At 41.8% G+C, this 20,550-nt stretch overlaps 1 protein-coding gene across 5 annotated transcripts; it reads left to right on the top strand.

The window, feature by feature from the left end:
- The first annotated feature begins 2,176 nt into the window (after window positions 1-2,176).
- LOC118362909 (dnaJ homolog subfamily A member 1-like) lies at window positions 2,177-20,311 on the top strand. 5 transcript variants are annotated; one of them, XM_035743630.2, is made up of 9 exons: window positions 2,177-2,304; window positions 4,960-5,107; window positions 5,648-5,825; window positions 5,962-6,066; window positions 6,493-6,714; window positions 10,267-10,381; window positions 11,195-11,310; window positions 17,545-17,645; window positions 19,336-20,311. In XM_035743630.2, exons 2-9 carry the CDS (start codon window positions 4,976-4,978, stop codon window positions 19,561-19,563), a joined length of 1,197 nt encoding a protein of 398 aa, XP_035599523.1. In that variant the 5' UTR covers window positions 2,177-2,304; window positions 4,960-4,975; the 3' UTR covers window positions 19,564-20,311. The 5 variants fall into 5 exon arrangements, with proteins under 5 accessions (XP_035599523.1, XP_035599522.1, XP_052342545.1 ...); XM_035743629.1 differs by having other exon boundaries at window positions 2,190-2,346; XM_035743632.2 differs by having other exon boundaries at window positions 2,272-2,491.
- Window positions 20,312-20,550: the final 239 nt, after the last annotated feature.

Raw genomic sequence — 20,550 nt, 5'->3', positions numbered from 1 at the left:
TATGAACAATATTCAGCAAGTTGCAACATTGAAATACAGATATAAACACTTTTCCATAAACAAGGTCTAAATCATGTTTGATGCACTGTAAGTAATTATTTTTATAGTGCTGTTTATATTAGATGATAGGAACACTGTGGACAACATTCAGCAAGTTGAAACCATGAAAAACAGACATAAACACTTTCCATAAACAAGGTCTAAATCATGGTTGATGCACTCTAAGTAAAATTGTTTGCAGAACTGTCAAACAAGGAACGTAACTCTCAACCCACTCCACTACAGCCCCGTCAATGTTAATGGAGGCCTGTTCGGCCCTCCTTTTCCTGTTGTCCACGATCAGCTCACATTGAGGGAGAGGTTGTTGTCCTGGCACCACACAGCCAGGTATCTCACCTCCCTATAGGCTGTCTCATCGTGGGAAAGGGCAGTGTGGAGTACGATTGAGATTGTATAATATTTTTTTATTTAACCTTTATTTAAAACTGCGACCTGGCCAAGATAGAGCAAAGCAGTGTGACACCAACACAGTTACACATGGGATATACAAATGTACAGTCAATAACACAAAGTCTATATACAGTGTGTGCAAATTTAAGATTAGGGGGGTAAAGCAATAAATAGGCCATAGTGGTGAAATAATTACAATTTAGCAATTAAACACTGGAGTGATAGATGTGCAGAAGATGAATGTGAGTTGAGATACTGGGGTGCAAAGGAGCAAAAAAAATAACAATATGGGGATGAGGTAGTTGGGTGAGCTAGTTACAAATGGGCTATGTACAGGTGTAATGATCGGTAAGCTGCTCTGACAGCTGATGCTTAAAGTTAGTGAGGGAAATTGTTCCAGTCATTGGCAGCAGACAACTGGAAGGAAAGATGTCCAAAGGAGGAGTTGACTTTGGGGTGACCAGTGAAATATACCTGCTGGAGTGCATGCTACGGGTTGGTGCTGCTATGGTGACCAGTGAGCTGACATAAGGCAGGGCTTTACCTAGCAAATACTTATAGATGACCTGGAGCCAGTGGGTTTGTCGACAAATATGAAGCGAGGGCCAGCCAACGAGAGCCTACAGGTCGCAGTAGTGGGTAGTATATGGGGCTTTGGTGACAAAACGGATGGCACTGTGATAGACTACATCCAATTTGCTGAGTAGAGTGTTGGAGGCTATTTTGTAAATTACATCGCCGAAGTCAAAGATCGGTAGGATAGTCAATTTTTTGAGGGTATGTTTGGCAGCATGAGTGAAGGATGCTTTGTTGCAAAACAGGAAGCCGATTCTAGATTTCATTTTGGTTCGGAGATGCTTAATGTGAGTGTGGAAGGAGAGTTTACATTCTAACTAGACATCTAGGTATTTGTAGTCCACATATTCTAAATCAGAACCGTCCAGAGTAGTGATGCTAGACGAGGGGGCAGGTGCGGGCAACGATGGGTTGAAGACCATGCATTTAGTTTTACTTGCATTTAAGAGCAGTTGGAGGCCACGGAAGGAGTGTTTTATGGCATTGAAGCTTGTCTGGAGGTTTGTTAACACCGTGTCCAAAGAAGGGCCAGGAGTATACAGAATGGTGTTGTCTGTGTAGAGGTTGATCAGAGAATCACCAGCAGCATGACCGACATCCTTGATGTATACAGAGAAAAGTGTCGGCCTGAGAACTGAACCCTGTGGCACCCCCATAAAGACTGCCAGATTTCTACTTTAGCCCTTGGTAACGAAGATGCTTGTTGGCGCGTGCGGGCAGTGTGGTTGCAATAATTGAATAACATTGATTTCTAAATCAATTTTGCACCGGTGTGGTCAGCCTATTACTCTTTTGGTCCAGCCAGCATCAGATAGATGGCCTACACATAGAGACAGCGGGGCTCTGTTTCACCCGCTCGGATGCTTTTTCTGGTGATATACATTCAGCCTCTTGTGAATTTAAGGAAAATTCTGAAACACCTTTTTACATTTTTTTAATTAAAAATCCTTGGTCAATTTTTTTGTGAGGCCTGGCTTCCCCTGAAAATCAAAACAACTGGGAAATCTCCGACTTTAGTGAGTTACAGGCAACTGGGAACTCTGGAGAGAAAAAAAACGAGCTCCGACTGGAAAAAATCGTTTTGAACGGCCATCAACTTCGGAATCCCAAGCGGATACTAGGGCATCTTTCTATACCTCCGACTTTCCACCCTGAAGATTACCGACATCATGGTTTGACCTCGTTTTTTCCCGAGTTGTCTTGAAAGCAGCATCAAAGTAGGCGGTGCAAGTCGAAGGTTCTGGAAGTTCATCGCCAGGACGAGAGGGGGGGATCTAAGTAAAAATAATAATTTCTCTCTACAGACGTCTATTGTAACAGGTAATCGCAATATAATGGTGTTTTCTTTCTGCAAAAAAAGTAGTGTTCCTAATTGGTAACAAACTACTAGCTAAGCTACTACTATCACTCTCAGCTAGGTCGGGGATTGCTAGCCAGCTAACGTTAGGCTAGCTATCAAACCTAGGTAAATTACCTAGCTAGCTAACTTAATGTTATATTGGATACTGGAAACTAGCTAGCTCGGTCTCTTGTCCTTTAAGCGTTTTGTGAAATAATGTAGCTTGCCAGCGTTGGCTAACGTTAATGTAGCTGACGCTAGTTAACGCTTCTAGAGTATTGGCAAAGACAGTACAGTAAGACAGTACGTTACAGTATGAAGATTGGCAGAAACTGCTTCTCCAATACCTCCTAGCCCTTGATCACGATACAGTTCCATTACATTACTACTAGCCCTTGATTATGACATAGTTCCAATAAACATACAAGAGTAATTGGAAGAATGAGTCTTCTGTACAGGGATGTTTTATTAAGCCCCAAAGCCCTTTCTGAACGTTAACACGCATCGCTTGCGGTACGGTTTTGGAAGCATGAGGATTTTGTATTTGATATCCGAGAGAAATAATAGCGCTTTTGTTTACGGACACAAGTCAGTGGACTACCTGTTCTAATTTCTTAGCTATCTTCGTCTCTGAACACCTAACGTGTTACCTGTGAGTAAACTGAAGACAAACGCCACATTTAAAAAAAACTTTATTTAACCTTTAATTTAACTAGGCAAGTCAGTTAAGAACAACATCTTATTTACAATGACGGCCAATTGTGCGACTCCCAATCACGGCTGGGTGTGATACGGCCTGGATTCGAACCAAGGACTGTAGTGACGCCTCTTGCACTGAGATGCAGTGCCTTAGACCGATGTGCCTCTCGGGGCCCCAAATGTGTCACTGAAAATACTGTCCTCTACAATTGTGTTAAAGGTGCACAGTAATTGTTTTTAGCATTTGTGAAATTATTTTGTTAATATGAAAGTAAGGCCATTTATATTTCTAGAACCATACCGCAATTGAGAATCGATTCACGTTTAAATGGCATTTTTGGCTGAAAGAGCCAATTCGCCCTTTTAAACAGAACATTTAAGATCCTTTATTTAAGGAGTAGTGCTCGGCACCTTTAGTCCAATATTGGGCTACCATAGCTGTATGGATCTGTGCATAACTGATACAGTAAGTGTATCTCTTTATTTAAAGGTTCTTTCTTGCTGATGAAAGCCATATGTTTTGAAAGCCGTTTCCCAAGGGATGATTATGGATGTTCAAACACAGCGTCAGGATTGTAGTTCACATGAACAAGTCCTGGGCGAAGCTGACGACTGAAAACTAGGGAAAAAATCAAATGTTTGTGTTAAAAAAAAGAGTCATGTTAAAATCACATTGCACATTTAGCAAAGACAGAATGCATTTTAAACTTCACACACAGTAATATTTTTGTTTGACAATACAATTATTTGATTGATAGGAGAGGGGGGAATATACTTGTTGTGCTTTGAAACGCGCAAGACAGCATTAATGGTAAGGGAGAAAAATAAAGACGGCACTTCTATTTTACACCATAGCCTGCCAAATTTGCAAGATAATTTGTCCCATTTTGATTTCGGCACAAATGAATGTGGCATGGTCTTGCCCATGTTTTTTTTCAGCATAGTCTCAATGGCGAGGTCAGTGTTTTGACTAGCCATGTGCACTTACATACAAGCCTGCTAGAGGTAGTGGCAGGTGGACGAGCAATAAACACTTTTGTAGGACGGATGAAGGTGGAATGTGAAGCTAACCGAAGCTGATTAGCTTTAGAAAACCCTGAGTAGATCTAGTTTGCTTTGTAGGACACCCCTCTGACCTGTTTCACAACGGTTCTCAGAAGTCTCACCATGTTGCGCTTCTGGGTTCAGAAACTCTTGTGGTATTGGTTAGATCAGATGTTAAGAGCTAACCCCTCATGTTGAAATACATGTTGCTATTCACCAACTTTGGTTTCTAATGCTATCTGATTGAAGATTTCTATTGTCAAATTGCTGTGGTGGGGGAGGAAGTTGTCATACCAAGAAGTGGTTTCAAATGCAAATAATGTCATTAGTTCTGAGCGATTAACCAACTTTTTTTTTTAAGCAACTAATTGTCTAAGTTCGGTTCAATTATTTGATTTCCATTTTGTTTTGTTTTTCTGTGAGAGTGCAATCTGCAGTTTTTCTTGATCAGATCAAGCCCAAACTGTGCAATGTTTCCAACAGGCCAATATTCTACATAGTTTAGAACAGAACAGGTGGTAATTAACTGCAATGAACTTAACCAATTGCTCGCCTACTTGTCCGGTAAGAGACGGAGAGAAGAGACAAGAATGCACGATCGAAAGGGATAGAGATTGATAGTTGGTATTCAGCAGTCGTAAAAGTTACTATTTACTTTGAACTACTAAATAGTGATTTCATAAGACTGCGTAAGACCCCCCACACACATTTTTTTTCTTCTATCGAAAACGTTATTTCTTTGTAATCGAGCCATAACTGAACCGACCTTAAAAAGTAGATGGCTCGGCACTATTTGTCATACAGGAAGAGAAACGGACATTTGTGTGAACAGCATTTTCCCCCCTCTGCAGTCTGCAACAAACAACAATGGTGAAGGAAACCGGCTTTTATGAAATGTTGGGTGTTAAGCCCAATGCCACTCCAGATGAGCTGAAAAAGGCTTATCGTAAGCTGGCCTTGAAGTACCACCCTGACAAGAACCCTACGGAAGGGGAGAAAGTGAGTGGATGTATTCAGAAAACCACTTTGCATCCACCATAGTCACAGAATACATTTTTCCATACCATCTTTAACTTTTCTGAGCTGTGTATGTTATAAACAATGTGAGACTGCTTCTGTGAATAGGTTCTGATTTATTACCAGTGGTTGAGTGGAGAAACGTTATGCATGCCAGTGTAGTGGTATTAAGAACTTACAGTAAACTCACTCCACAGCTAGCTTGAAATGTCGCAGACGGAGCTATCCAATTGGTAAATGTTGTATAGCTCAAACGGTTTGCACATTATCGAGCGGGTGGTCACGTGTGTTGGCAAGGTAAAGGACCCTGGTTCAAGCCCAGTCAGAGGCAAGTTCAGGGAGGCCGCTATATGCTAATCCAGCACACTGATACCAGTTGTGCAAGGTTAATTTAAGAGATGAATATGGAAAATACATACATTGTTTCTACAGTTCTGTGAGACATTAATATTTTTGAGTACTAGTTGATTTCTGTTAGTAGTTTGTGCTCTGAGAATTGATAATTCATTTTTTTCTTCCCAGTTTAAGCAGATCTCTCAGGCATATGAAGTGCTATCGGACTCCCAGAAGAGAGAGGTGTACGACCGGGGTGGGGAGAAAGCCATAAAAGGAGGGGGCAGTGGCGGGGGTTTTGGATCCCCCATGGACATCTTTGACATGTTCTTTGGAGGAGGTGGCCGAATGCACCGGGAGAGGAGAGGTAAAACAAAATAGTACAGAATAGTACAGAGACAAATATTAGCTTCCACAGACCAAATTCTGGCCTTTGGTTTTCTGTGGTTCTTCTTAACATCTCTAAAGCTAATACTTTGCCCCAATGTGCTCTCCAAACCTAGGAAAGAATGTTGTTCATCAGCTCACTGTCTCTTTGGAAGACCTCTTCAATGGCGTCACGAGGAAACTTGCTGTCCAGAAGAATGTTATTTGCGAGCGATGTGAAGGTGCTACAATACTACACATGTTACATTGTTGGTTAACCTAGGTCTTGATCAGTCCCTTATTAAAAGGATGACAATGACCAGTGTAGTGACCCTAGAGTCATCGGGTTCAATAGCCCTGTGTGATCGTGCATGGATTGGATGTCATTCTACTTTGTTGTAGTGATTTAAGGTTTTTACAAGCTCACATTATAAACAATTGACTGTTAGAGGGAGGTAAATGCCTCTGCTAGGATAAAACATTTCCAAGATCATCGTCATACGATGCCCAAACTGTATTGTTTGGTTCCATTGTTTTTGTTGCTCTGATATAAAATGCATACATTTAAAACGCATACACGCATGCATAGTAAAATGTGATGTAATAATAGAGTCATTGCTGCAAACAACCAGGGTGATATGGACTGACATGGCTGTGTTTTGGGGTAGGTCGCGGGGGAAGGAAGGGCGCGGTGGAGATGTGCATGTCCTGTCGGGGCACGGGCATTCAGGTGCGCCTCCACCAGCTGGGCCCGGGCATGGTGCAGCAGGTGTCCACTGTGTGTGGGGGCTGCCAGGGCCAGCGCATCAGCCACAAGGACCGCTGCAAGGCCTGCAGTGGACGCAAGATCCTGCGGCAGAAGAAGATCCTGGAGGTCCACATTGATAAAGGTGAGGCGGTTGATTGGTTGTTGTCCATCAAGAGAAGCTTTTCCACAGCTTACAATTTACATATACTTATTTCAATGTATTTTCTGTTTAGCAATGGGGGGGTTAAGCATGTTGACACTGGATGCACCATGGCCCTGGGCCCTGTTGACATCGTTAGTTGACAGACCAAGCTACCTGTGGATGGGAATGTTAGCAGAGCGACTGCCAATTTTCCAGGTAAAATTGTGAAGATTTTCTTACTCCATTTTGAGGATGTAGGAGATTTTAGATGTTTGTCCATTTAACCAGAGTTTTTGATGTCTGTTATGTGATACAACCTACATTTCTTCATTTCTGGTCCTGGAGAGCTACATGGCTAATACACCTGATTCATGAAGTCAAAATCTTGATTATTAGTTGGATCAGTATTTCTAGCCCTGGGCAGAGACAAAGGCATGCAACACACTGCAGTCTTCTAGGACCAGGAATGAAGGGCATTGTGATAAGATGACATAGGGAGTGACATATCAGTGCCTGATTTACAGCATACAGGGCCAACGAAAACATACTGTGTGTTGGCTCACATATTTCCTTTTCACATTGTCCTTTCCAAAACGTTTCCAGGATCTGTGGCGGATCCTTAACCAGGCCAGCCCCGTACAGCTCAGCCCTATAGTGTAGAATGGCAGTCAATTGACAAAATGCTGGCTACATATCAACTTGGGTACAAAACATTAGGAACACCTTCCTAATATTGAGTTGTACCCCTTTTGCTCTCAGAACAGCCTTGAGGTGTCGAAAGGGGATGCTGGTCCATGTTGACTTCCCACAGTTGACAGTTTGGGTGGATGTCCTTGGGGTGGTGGATCATTATTGATACACACGAAAACACACACGAAAAACCCAGCAGTATTGCAGTTATTGACGCACTTAAACTGGTGCACCTGGGGTATCCCGTCCAAAACCACTTAAATCTTTTGTTTTGCCTATTCACCTTTTGAATGGCAAACACACACACAATACATGTCTCGATTGTCTCAATGCTTAAAAAATCCTTCTTAAACCTGTCTCATCCCTTTCATCTACACTGATTTGAAGTGGATTTAACAGGTGACGACATTTGGAAAGTATTCAGACCCCTTGACTTTTTTTCACATTTTGTTACATTACAGCCTTATTCTAAAATGTATTAAATTAAAATGTTTCCTCAATCTACAAATAATACCCCATAATGACAAAGCGAAAACATGTTTTTAGAAAGGTTTGTAAATGTATTTAAAAAATAAACAAAACCTTTATTTACACAAGTATTCAGACCCTTTCTATGTGACTCAATTGAGCTCAGGTGCATCCTGTTTTCATTGATCATCCTTGATGTTTCTGCAACTTGATTGGAGTCCATCTGTGGTAAATTCAATTGATTAGACATGATTTGGAAAGGCACACACCTGTCTATATAAGGTCCCACAGTTGACAGTGCATGTCAGACAAAACCAAACCATGTGGTCGAAGGAATTGTCTGTAGAGCTCCGAGACAGGATTGTGTCGAGGCACAGATCTGGGGAAGGGTGCCAAAAAATGTCTGCAGCATTGACGGTCCCCAACAACACAGAGGCCTCCATCATATCTTAAATGGAAGAAGTTTGGAACCACCAAGACTCTTCCTAGAGCTGGCCGCCAGGCCAAGAACCCCACTCTGACAAAGCTCCAGAGTTTCTCTGTGGAGATGGGAGAACCTTCCTGGAAGGACAACCCTTTCTGCAGCACTGCCAATCAGGCCTTTATGGTAGAGAGGCCAGACGGAAGCCGCTCCTCGGTAATGCAATGTTCCCCATCCAACATGACAGAGCTTGAGGATCTGCATAGAAGAATGGGAGAAACTCTCCAAATGCAGATGTGCCAAGCTTGTAGCGTCATACCCAAAAAGACTTGTCTGTAATCGCTGCTAAAGGTGCTTCAACAAAGTACTGTGTAAAGGGTCTGAATACTTATGTAAATGTGATATTTCTACTATTCCCAAAAATGTAAACTGTTTTTGCTTTGGGGAATTGTGTGTTTGGGGAAAAAACTATTTAATTCATTTTAGAAAAAGACTAATGTAACAAAATGTGGAAAAGGTCAAGGGTTCTGAATACTTTCCGAATGCACTGTACGTTCACACACAGCTTAAAGGGTCACTTTTTAACCTCCCTTTTCATTTTTCTCCAGCACCATATCAGTGTCTACATACAGGTAACTGCCAAAATAAAGGAAACACTTGAGTAAATGAGGGATTGAAAGTGTAAGCAGGTGCTTCCACAGGGTGTGGTTCCTGAGTTAGACAATTAAAGCATCCCATCATGCTTAGGGTCATGTATAAAAATGCCCGGTTGCACATTATTTTGCCTACCATGGCTAGCAAAGAACTGTGATTTTAAAAGACGGTTCTCAAAGGAGCATAGGGGGTTTAAAGTGTGTCAGTCACCAGATCTCAATCCAATTGAACACCTATTGGAGATTCTGGAGCGGTGCTTGAGACGGCGTTGCCACCACCATCAACAAAGTATGGAATATCTTATGAAAGAATGGTCTGGAACTCTGTCCCTCCAATAGAGTTCCAGTCACTTGTAGAAGCTAGGCCAAGGTACATTGAAGCTGTTCTGGCGGCTCGGGTGGCCCAACGTCCTATTAAGACACTATGTTTGCGTTTTCTTTTATTTTGGTAGTTACCTGTATGTGAAAATGGTGTTTCTATGATCTGTAGTTAAAAAGTAAAAATACATGTTTCTATAACATTGCAGGGTTTGATTAAAAGTAATTCAAATGTTAATTTTCAAAACCTGCAACAAGTTTCTAGCCAGAAGGAGGGTATTTTCTTGCTCCCCACGAACCTGTTTGAAAATCAATGTTAACTTTTGATGTCATCGGTAGAACTAACTTTTTTTTCCTACAAAATGTAGAAATGTGCCGTTTTCACATGTAGACACTGGTATTGTGCTGGAAATAATCAAAAGGGGTGGAATTGCCCTTTTAAGAAAGCTCATTCAGCAAGTTCACTTAGTGTATCCTTGAGTTGTGATACTAAAACCTTTTGTGAATTTATCCAATGGATAGCCATAGTGACATCCCTATACTGAAGCAAACTGTAGTGTGTACTGTGAATTCTGTTGTGGTTGGTTGTCCCCCTACTCTTTGGCTCTATGGCGCTGGTTGTCCAAGGCAACAGTCAGGACTTTTTCACATATGAATTTGGTACCCTGGAGCATTTTTGAGAATTCAACTAAAGGTTTGCTTTGACAATAATGGAAATTTACAGATTCCGGATATAATTTCTGTAAACTAAGTTTCATGCGACAAGCACTACTGCATTACATGGCCAGGTTTGGTTAGCACTTCCACATCTGCTTTATAGCGTGGATCTGGTTACCAAACGCTCCAGGATCCAAATCATCTAGGGATATGTGGAAGTGCCCTAAATGTTTCAAGGCATGGTTGCGTGTCAACGGCGTTTACCAGATAATTCTGATCCGTCTTCTCTTAATGCAGTTAAATATGGGCCAGTTGAGTTAAATAAATCATACATTTTTGTTGCAGGTATGAAGGATGGACAGAAGCTAGTTTTCCATGGGGAGGGAGATCAGGAGCCAGAACTAGAGCCTGGTGACATCATCATTGTCCTGGATCAGAGAGTCCATCCTGTCTTCACCAGGTAAAAGATGAAACTTCTCATGCTCGTCCTTACTCACTACCAGCCTCAACCCTATGTCTATATCACATTGTCTAATTGGACCAACAAATGTGTTTGTGCACAAATTTGGCAGTTCCATTGTTCTACTCAATACTTTTTATATTCTTCAGTGTTGTATTGGTCTGTATTCTGTACTAGCCTATAGAACTCTTTCTGTGTTTGCAAACATTGCTGCATGAGGGCGATTCGCGGAAGTTGGTGGCAGAACAAGGGGGAGTTCTTATAGAATGCCAGCAAAAAAGCCTCTATTTACATGTTGCTTATGAGTGCATTTCACACTACTCTTGGATTATAATAGGATTTACTTAAACACGTCAACCAGTAAAATGGCTCTCTGGCTAGCTTTTGCTTCAGCCTATATCAATGAGGGTTGGCATTCTAGCTAACAACTGTGGATCAAAGTTATTTAGCAAAAATCACAACCAAATATAATCTTAGCAACTGTTCAAGCAAGGATCCAAACATCATTGTAAGCGCATTTGAACCCCAAAAATATATTTTGTTTTGCAGTAATAAAAACATAAATCTAGGCTGTTGAATGGGCACAGATGGCGATGGCTTTCTTAATGCTCCAAGAGTCGCACGCATCTGTGTGACGTCAGTGTGTCGTGTACTGGAAAAAAGGTCTATGCATCCAGGCATGTAGCAAAATGAAAATTTGGCCAATTCAACAACAAAAAAATCCCCATTGAGAGCCAATAGGTTCTTGAATTTCACTTCCTGAATTGAAATGCAATCGATCGCAGCCCTATTGACTGTGCTCTATTCTCCTAGGCAAGGGGAAAATCTGACCATGACTATGGAGCTGCAGCTGGTGGAGGCCCTGTGTGGTTTCCAGAAGCCTGTTCAAACTCTGGACAACCGAAGCCTCCTCATCACCTGCCACCCAGGTACACTTCCTAGATTATTTCACTTAACAGAAACTGGGCAATTATTTTTTATAAATATGCATTTTATTTTTTGGTTGATCGTATTGCACGTTATACCGGTACCATCGTAATATAACGGTACCAAAACGTCATGATACTTATCTGTCCACTCTTCCTGCGCATCTCTATTCCTCCATCAGTTTAAAAATATATATAATTTAATGGCGAGCGGGGACGCAGACCCTGATGACTCTTCTGTTACATTGGAGCAGAGCGAGCAAAGTTGATACATTGGAGCATTTTATTGCCTGGTATAATCAAGAGCACAGGCCAGTCTAAGTATACTATGCAATAGCAAGTTTGCGGTCATGCATTTGGGTAGAATTTCACAACCGTGTTGCGGGATGTTTCAAACTAATCCTGGGTCGTTAATTATTGGTTTGATAACAAACAAAGTTCTGTCAAGTTACCTACCTAGCTAACAACCTGCTCACTTTACAGTAAGTCTAGGCAAATTCCCTAGGTGTAGGAAAAAAGGAAAAGACTCTCCTACTCATGAGATGTGCTTCAAAGGTAGGATTCATATAGGCCTAATGTAAGCCTAAACTATACATAAAAATATATATATTTCTGGTGCTCATTAACCTCAAATGTAAATGTAAATCCCCAAAAGTAATTATTTATCATGAAAGGGCCGTAAACAATAACTTGTAATGCTGCATACTCCAAAAAAATATTAAAATCGAACCTTTCAGGTAGAAAATTGCTATAAATTGCTTAGGTGTAGTCACTTGAGAACACAAGTACAGTACAAATGATAAAAGTATGAAAATATGAAATATTTCGACAACTCTATGAATAAGGCTTGGAATCACTTACATTTTTTCTAAATATAGTATATTCAATTCATAAAACGACCAACTATAAAATTTCTCCTTCCTTACAACTGTAAAATACGTATTTGTATATTTAGTGTTAGTGTGCATATTTTCTAAAGGTCTCTCTTGATCAAAATGTCTGCCCCCATCGCTGTGAACATCTCTCAGAGCTCTAGCTTCCTGAACTCGCCTTTCATCTCATATTAATCTTGTCTGAGTGTTTTTTGTTTCAAATCTGAAGTATTTTTGATTACTGACTATAAATCTCTCTGAATGTGCTACAGCGATGAAACCACTCTCTCCTGTGTTATGATGTAAGGATTTCAGGCATATGGTGTTAGTGTTTAATGTTGTTAGTGGCTGTGACATAGAGTTCAGCCAGGAGTTGATGGACAGTCTGAAGAGCGAATGAAATGGTAGGAGGGACATCCCAGCTTCAAGTGATGTCAGATTTCACATCCTGCTTCACACAGGCAAGAGACATACTCCTTCCTGTGTCCTTAAGAACGCTCAATGCAAGCCATTCCGATCTATGGTGTCCACAGATCGATTTAAATGAAAATGTTGGTCGGAACCGGTACCAGAACCACACAGGTCCCCTAAACTGGGGACTTTACATCTTAAATTATGTTTGGTGCCTAATGTTTTTAAAGTAGGGAGAGCTGTGCGTAAGTGTTTGGGGGAGAAGGGGAAATGGAGGGAGGGAGAGTATTAACTGAAGAGTAAAGGTTTCATGCAGTGTTTTCCCCTTACTGCCACAATGACATTATAATGGCACCGGAGGGGATGGCTGACGTTTTACGGGCCTCTAAACAACTGTGTTATTTCCCCCCCCCGCATTGTTTAACTTATTTTTCACAAAGTTTCTGCTACTGTCTCTCATGACCGAAAAGAGCTTTTGGACATCAGAACGGCGATTACTCACCTTGTACCTGACAAAGTTGTTTTTATTTAATGATGCTGACGTGAAGGATATACTGCTCTCCGGAGTCCAGGCCCAAATCCCAGTCATTTGCATGAAGAAAAGGTGTAGATACAGAGGGAGAAGGTTGGGATGCCCTGTTAGGATTCGTAGGCGAGTGAGTAAATCCCTATTACCATCGGTTCTATTGGCTGACGTGCAACATCATTGGAGAAAAAAAACTTGAGGATCTACGGTTGAGACTGTCCTACCAGTGGGACATTAACTGCAATATCGAGGTTGGACGACGACACGGTAATATAGAGCTGGCTGGATTTTCCGTGCATCGGCATCTGGTAAGACGAGTGGTGGGGTGTGTGTCTATTTGTCAACAACAGCAGGTGCGCAATGTCTCATATTAAAGAAGTCTCAAGGTATTGCTCGCCTTAGGTAGAGTACCTCATGATAAGCTGTAGACCACACTATCTACCAAGAGTTCTCATCTATATTATCCGTAGCCACAAACCAATGCTGTATATAAGGCCATAAGAAAACAGGAAAATGTTCATCCAGAAGCTGCCCTCCTAGTGGCCGGGAACTTTATTGCAGGCAAACTTAAATCCGTTTTACCTCATTTCTACCTGCATTTCACGTGCAACCAGAAGGAAACGTGCACCTTTACTCCACACACAGAGATGCATACAAAGCTCTCCTTTGGCCTCCATATGGCAAATCTGACCATAATTCGATCCTCCTGATTCCTGCTTACAAGCAAAAACTAAAGCAGGAACTGCCAGTGACTCGCTCAATACGGAAGTGGTCCGATGATGTGGATGCTACTCTATAGGACTGTTTTGCTTGCACAGACTGCAGTACAGTTCCGTGATTCATCCAATGGCATTGAGGAGTATACCACCTCCGTCACCGGCTTCATCAATAAGTGCATTGATGATGTCGTCCCCACAGTGACCATATGTACAGTCGTGGGCAAAAGTTTTGAGAATGACACAAATATACATTTTCACAAAGTCTGCTACCTCAGTTTGTATGATGGCAATTTGCATATACTCCAGAATGTTATGAAGAGTGATCAGATGAATTGCAGTTAATTGCCATGAAAATGAACTGAATCCAAAAAAAAAACATTTCCACTGCATTTCAGCCCTGCCACAAAAGGACCAGCTGACATCATGTCAGTGATTCTCTCGTTAACACAGGTGTGAGTGTTGACGAGGACAAGGCTAGAGATCACACTGTCATGCTAATTGAGTTCGAATAACAGACTGGAAGCTTCAAAAGGAGGTTGGTGCTTGGAATCATTGTTCTTCCTCTGTCAATCATGGTTACCTGCACGGAAACACGTGCCGTCATCATTGCTTTGCACAAAAAGGGCTTCACAGGCAAGGATATTGCTGCCAGTAAGATTGCACCTAAATCAACCATTTATCAGATCATCAAGAACTTCAAGGAGAGACGTTCAATTGTTGTGAAGAAGGCTTCAGGGCGCCCATGGAAGTTCCAGCAAGTGCCAGGACCGTCTCCTAAAGTTGATTCAGCTGCGGGATCGGGGCACTACCAGTACAGAGCTTGCTCAGTGATGGCAGCAGGCAGGTGTGAGTGCAGCAAAGAAGCCACTTCTCTCCAGGAAAAACTTCAGGGACAGACTGATATTCTGCAAAAGGTACAGGGTTTGGACTACTGAGGACTGGGGTAAAGTCATTTTCTCTGATGAATCCCCTTTCCGATGGTTTGGGGCATCCGGAAAAAAGTTTGTCCGGAGAAGACCAGGTGAGCGCTACCATCAGTCCTGTGCCATGCCAACAGTAAAGCATCCTGAGACCATTCATGTGTGGGGTTGCTTCTCAGCCAAGGGAGTGGGCTCACTCACAATTTTGCCTAAGAACACAGCCATGAATAAAGAATGGTACCAACACATCCTCCGAGAGCAACTATTCCCAACCATTCAGGAACAGTTTGGTGATGAACAATGCCTTTTCCAGCATGATGGCGCACCTTGCCCTAAGGCAAAAGTGAGAACTAAGTGGCTTGGGGAACAAAACATCGCTATTTTGGGTCCATGGCCAGGAAACTCCCCAGACCTTAATATCATTGAGAACTTCAAATCAAATGTATTTATATAGCCCTTCGTACAGCAGCTGATATCTTAAAGTGCTGTACAGAAACCCAGCCTAAAACCCCAAACAGCAAGCAATGCAGGTGTAGAAGCACGGTGGCTAGGAAAAACTCCCTAGAAAGGCCAAAACCTAGGAAGAAACCTAGAGAGGAACCAGGCTATGTGGGGTGGCCAGTCCCCTTCTGGCTGTACCGGGTGGAGATTATAACAGAACATGGCCAAAATGTTCAAATGTTCATAAATGACCAGCATGGTCAATAATAATAAGGCAGAACAGTTGAAACTGGAGCAGCAGCACGGCCAGGTGGACTGGGGACAGCAAGGAGTCATCATGTCAGGTAGTCCTGGGGCATGGTCCTAGGGCTCAGGTCCTCTGAGAGAGAGAGAGAGAAAGAAAGAAAGAATTAGAGAACGCACACTTAGATTCACACAGGACACCGAATAGGACAGGAGAAGTACTCCAGATATAACAAACTGACCCTAGCCCCCCGACACAAACTACTGCAGCATAAATACTGATACAAGTCGTCTCACTCAAGTTCTTATGTCACCCGGCTAACAGGTGACTCACAGGCCCGCCGGACTGGCCTCCTTATGTATCCTGCACTTTTATTCTGAGATTAGCCTTATGTGGTGCCGTTAGGCGTGTTTCGGGATCTTAGATGATATCAATCAGACTTAGAATACCTCTTCCCTGTGGTACCTTTACCAGGCATCTTTAGTTCTCAAAGAGTAGACTCTTCAACTCGCCATTGCTCTATAGGAATCCCAATCACTCTAGTATCTAGACAAACAATTTACGATTTAATTCCTACACCGGTCGGTTAATACTGCTTGAATATTAATATAGAGTAACTTTGCTTTTTACAATATAAATGAGTTGGCTGTCCAATCCTTTAAATTGTCTTTTGTGTAGAAACTAGACTTGTTCCCCTAGAACGGCAGTGTCAGCGGCGTTCTCTCCCCTAGGGTTTTGGGTCTAGTTTCTACTTTTTATTCAATGTTTGCAAGTCACACAGTTCTACACGTTATTACAGTTTATTCTTTGTCCTTAATTTATATAACATCAACAATCATCAAAACACTTACTACTATTAATGCCTTTATATATGTATTACAACAAGCGGTTAATTACCTTAGCGCAGGTTGACCTGGTTGGTCCCCAAAGAGTATGTTCTTCCACTCACAATTTCTCCAGAGGCTCATCCAATCACTTAGTATCTGTTTCTCCTACTAGAAGTTTGTACTATGATTTACTGATTAGTGAAGAGAACGGTTCGAGACAACAAAAAAATTATAACACCACTGTTGCTATTCATCCACTTCGATTAATTAGGAGGTGGATTTATTCAGCATGGGGAGTGTGGAGAGTAGTTGTCTCAGTATGTCTCGTTCATAAATCAGAAGTCAAGAGATACAAATGTTCTAGAGTATGAAAGTCAAATAGTTTCATCCCCGCCTGGTATGGCAACTGCTCGGCGTCCGTAAGGCGCTACAGAGGGTAGTGCGTTCAGACCAATACATCACTGGGGTCAAGGTTCTTGCCATCCAGGACCTATATACGAGGCAGGGTCAGAGTAATGCCCAAAGAATTATCAAAGACTCCAGTTACCCAAGTCGGACTGTTCTCTCTGCTACCGCATGGCAAGTTGTACCGGAGCACCAAGTCTAGGTCCAAAAGGCTTAACAGCTTATACCCCCAATCTATAAGATTGCTGAACAATTAAACAATTAACCTTGATCATTTACATTGGCCACCCCTTGTTTTACACTACTGCTACTCGCTGTTTATTATCTATGCATAGGCACTTTACCTCTACCCACATGTACAAACTACCGCGACTAACCTGTACCTCTGCACATTATTGATATGTAATTTTATTGTTTATTTATTTTCTGTTTTATTTAGTCTTTTTTTTTTTTACTATTTCTTGAACAGCATAATATTACTGCATAATATTAGATTTTATTTGACATGCACATCATTATGCATGTACAGTATATTCCTTCCTCCCATTGCTCCAGAAAGATTAGATGTAAGCCTTTGTAAATATGAGATAATCAGACATTCTACGCAGCATTCTATTATGCAGTGAACAGTGTGAAGTTAATTCCTTATGTGTTGTATTGATTAGAAGTGTGAATATCAGTGACAGGGTTTTTGGGTAGTGCATAATGTTTAGAAAATGGGAACAAGTGTCCGGGGGGCGAACAGGATGCTAGGCCACTCAACATTTTTCCCAAAGATATCGCTATACTACTCGGTTTAGTAAAATGTTGGTATTGTGACTGCACCAGTTGATAGTTTCTATTTAGAAACTATCTCATTTTTACCTTTGCAGGGGAATTGATCAAACCTGGCGACAAGAAGTGTGTCCTGAATGAGGGGATGCCCATACACCGCCGGCCGTTTGAAAAGGGACGCCTCATTATCCTCTTTTCGGTAAAACACACACACCATTCAGGACTTGATACTGTAGATGCTGAACTATTTAGTATTTATTCTGAACAAAATATAAACATAACATGTAAAGTGTTGGTCCCATGTTTCATGAGCTGAAATAAAAGTTCCCAGAAATGTTCCATACACACACAGCTTGTTTCTCACAAATTTTGTGCACAAATTTGTTTATATTCCTGTTAGTGAACATTTCTCCTTTGCCATGATAATCTATCCACCTGACAAGTGTGGCATATCAAGAAGCATGATCTTTACACAGGTGCACCATGTGCTGGGGACATTATAAGCCCACTAAAATATGCAGTTGTTACCACACAATGCCACAGATGTCTCAAGTTTTGAGGGAGCGTGCAATTGGCATGGTGACTGCAGGAATGTCCACCAAAGCTGTTGCCAGAGAATTGAATGTTAATTTCTCTACCATAAGCCACCTCCAAAGTCATATTAGAGAATGTGGCAGTACTTCCAACTGGCCTTCACAACCGCAGGTGTAACCACTCCAGCCCAGGACCTTCACATGCGGGATTGTCTGAGACCAGCCATCCAGACAGCTGATGAAACTGGGTTTGCACAACTGAAGAATTTCTGCACAAACTGTCAGAAACTGTCTCAGGGAAGCTCATCCGCATGCTCATCATCCTCACCAGTGTGTGTATATAAACTCAGCAAAAAAAGAAACGTCCTCTCACTGTCAACTGCGTTTATTTTCAGCAAACTTAACATGTGTAAATATTTGTATGAACATAACAAGTTTCAACAACTGAGACATAAACTGAACAATTTCCACAGATATGTGACTAACAGAAATAGAATAATGTGTCCCTGAACAAACGGGCGGTCAAAATCAAAAGTAACAGTAACAGTCAGTATCTGGTGGTTCATTGAACAAGCATGGGAAACAGTGTTTAAATCTGTGAAGATATTTGGATTTTTACGAGTTATCTTTGACGTTCTTTGGACGTATCTTTTTTTGCTGAGTTTATATTGGGTTATCTTATTGAAATGGTGTCCTAATTAAGCTGTGACACCCACAGGATGGCGCACAATTGGCCCAGCGCCGTCCAGGGTTGGGGAGGGTTTGGCCGGTGGGCTTTCCTTGGCTCATCGTGCTCTAGCCACTCCTTGTGACGGGCGCCTGCGATCTGACTCCGCTCGGTCGCAGTCGAATGGTGTTTCCTCTAACACATTGGTGTGGATGACATTCGGATCAAGCGAGCAGTGTGATAAGAAGTAGGCGGCCAGGCGGGACATGTTTCGGAGGACGCATGACTCGACCTTCGCATCTCCCGAGCCCATTGAGAACTTGCAGAGATGAGCCAAGGGACCAAATTCGGGGAGAACACAGGGTCTGGACAATACTGGGATTGGAGACCCAGATGGTGGTTTTTATATATATGAATTCACTCCCTCAGTTTTAATCTGCCACAGACAGTATTGTTGTTTTATTAAACCACTGGAAAACTACTGGCCAGTGGCCATTTTGCCATAGCACTTTTATTTTGATCATGTAATTGACACTATAAAGTCTGCACTTTGTAACCTGTGTAACTCGGGCCGTGTTTTGCGTTGCTTTGTGAATGTTTCAGTTGGTTCTTAATTTCATGACATTTAAAGAAAAAGTTATGGTGTAGAAATTAAAACCATTTTCCTTTTTGTTTTGTTTTTTCCAAAGGTGGTATTCCCCACAGCCAACTTCCTCCCCAAGCACAAGCTGAAGGAGCTAGAGCACTACCTTCCTTCCAAGAGTGAGGCGGAGCAGCCTGAGAGTATGGACGACGACCTCTACATCTACGCCGACCTGGAAGACTGTGACCCGGCCAGAGTAAGACGCAGTCAATACCACTACATGGTGGAGGATGACTACCCGTCTGCTGGTGGGGTCCAGTGCCAGACCTCATAAGACCCCCTCACCTCACTCCAACCTCTAACCCCAGGCCCCTCCGGAAACATGCACAATCTGCATCTTTAATTTTTTATTCTCTTAACTTACAATGCTAACTGTGGTGCTGAAGCGGTCCTTTGGGCCCGATACCTGGATCTACGTTCCAATGCGACTTGGCTGCCTTTTAGTTGGATCGTGTGCCTGAGTGGATGAAATACATTTCTGGTTCAATCCCTTAGATTGAGATTTTGGAAGCGCTATGGATGCTGTCACTGACTTTTTTTTTAAAGTGTTTGTATATTAGCAGGTTTTGAATACCCGCTGTCTTGGCTTTTTTTTGCTTCCAAAGGTCACGAAATAAGATAGTTGGAAGCTATAATTCATGTTGTCTAATTGAATCCTCGCAGTGAAGAACCATATAGGCCTTTGTGCATATTGGTCCATTTTAGAATAATGAAATGTTTTTGTATTCTACATTAGCATAGTTGAAAGATACTTGCCAAATATTACACTTTTGTTTTTATTCATTTTTAATAATGATGTAATGATGCATGTTCATCTCCATTTCATAAAATGCACATTGGCCTTGTGGTTCTTCATCTGAATCATCCTATCTTCTGTAGTATGTCATACTTCTTTATGTTCAACTGACGATGGAAAAAGTTATTTACCCCATTTGTACGATCTACAGCTGTCTAATCTGTTTAATTCTACCACTCTTCATGGGAATTAGTCAAACTGTAAATAAACTTTCAATAGGCCTCAAGACGTTCTGCTATTGGTATCTATGTGCTGTGACTGTCACAATTATTTTAAGTGTCTTAGGTGTAAACTTAATGGCTAGTCTTCTACTGCCAAGTTGAAAGTATTCCATTCTTGAAGTCTCATACCTTTTACCTCAGTAAATGGCAGATGTGGGACTGTTTTACAAGTCAAGTAAGTCTCAATTCTTAGCACTCAAGTCCCAAGTCAAGTCTGAAGTAAAGTTTCGAGTCCTAAAGAAGT

The sequence above is a fragment of the Oncorhynchus keta genome, chromosome 29 (assembly GCF_023373465.1).
Source record: "Oncorhynchus keta strain PuntledgeMale-10-30-2019 chromosome 29, Oket_V2, whole genome shotgun sequence".
Taxonomy (NCBI): Eukaryota; Metazoa; Chordata; class Actinopteri; order Salmoniformes; family Salmonidae; genus Oncorhynchus; species Oncorhynchus keta.
Note: the sequence above shows the minus strand (reverse complement) of the source record. Positions and strands in the feature narration are given on the sequence as shown.

Excerpts from the sequence above, each read along its gene's own strand:
- LOC118362909 (XM_035743630.2), top strand. The coding sequence starts at position 4,976 with ATGGTGAAGGAAACCGGCTTTTATGAAATGTTGGGTGTTAAGCCCAAT. Across the intron at positions 10,382-11,194 it reads GTCCATCCTGTCTTCACCAG|GCAAGGGGAAAATCTGACCA; the intron begins GTAAAAGATGAA and ends CTATTCTCCTAG. Across the intron at positions 11,311-17,544 it reads CCTCATCACCTGCCACCCAG|GGGAATTGATCAAACCTGGC; the intron begins GTACACTTCCTA and ends TTACCTTTGCAG.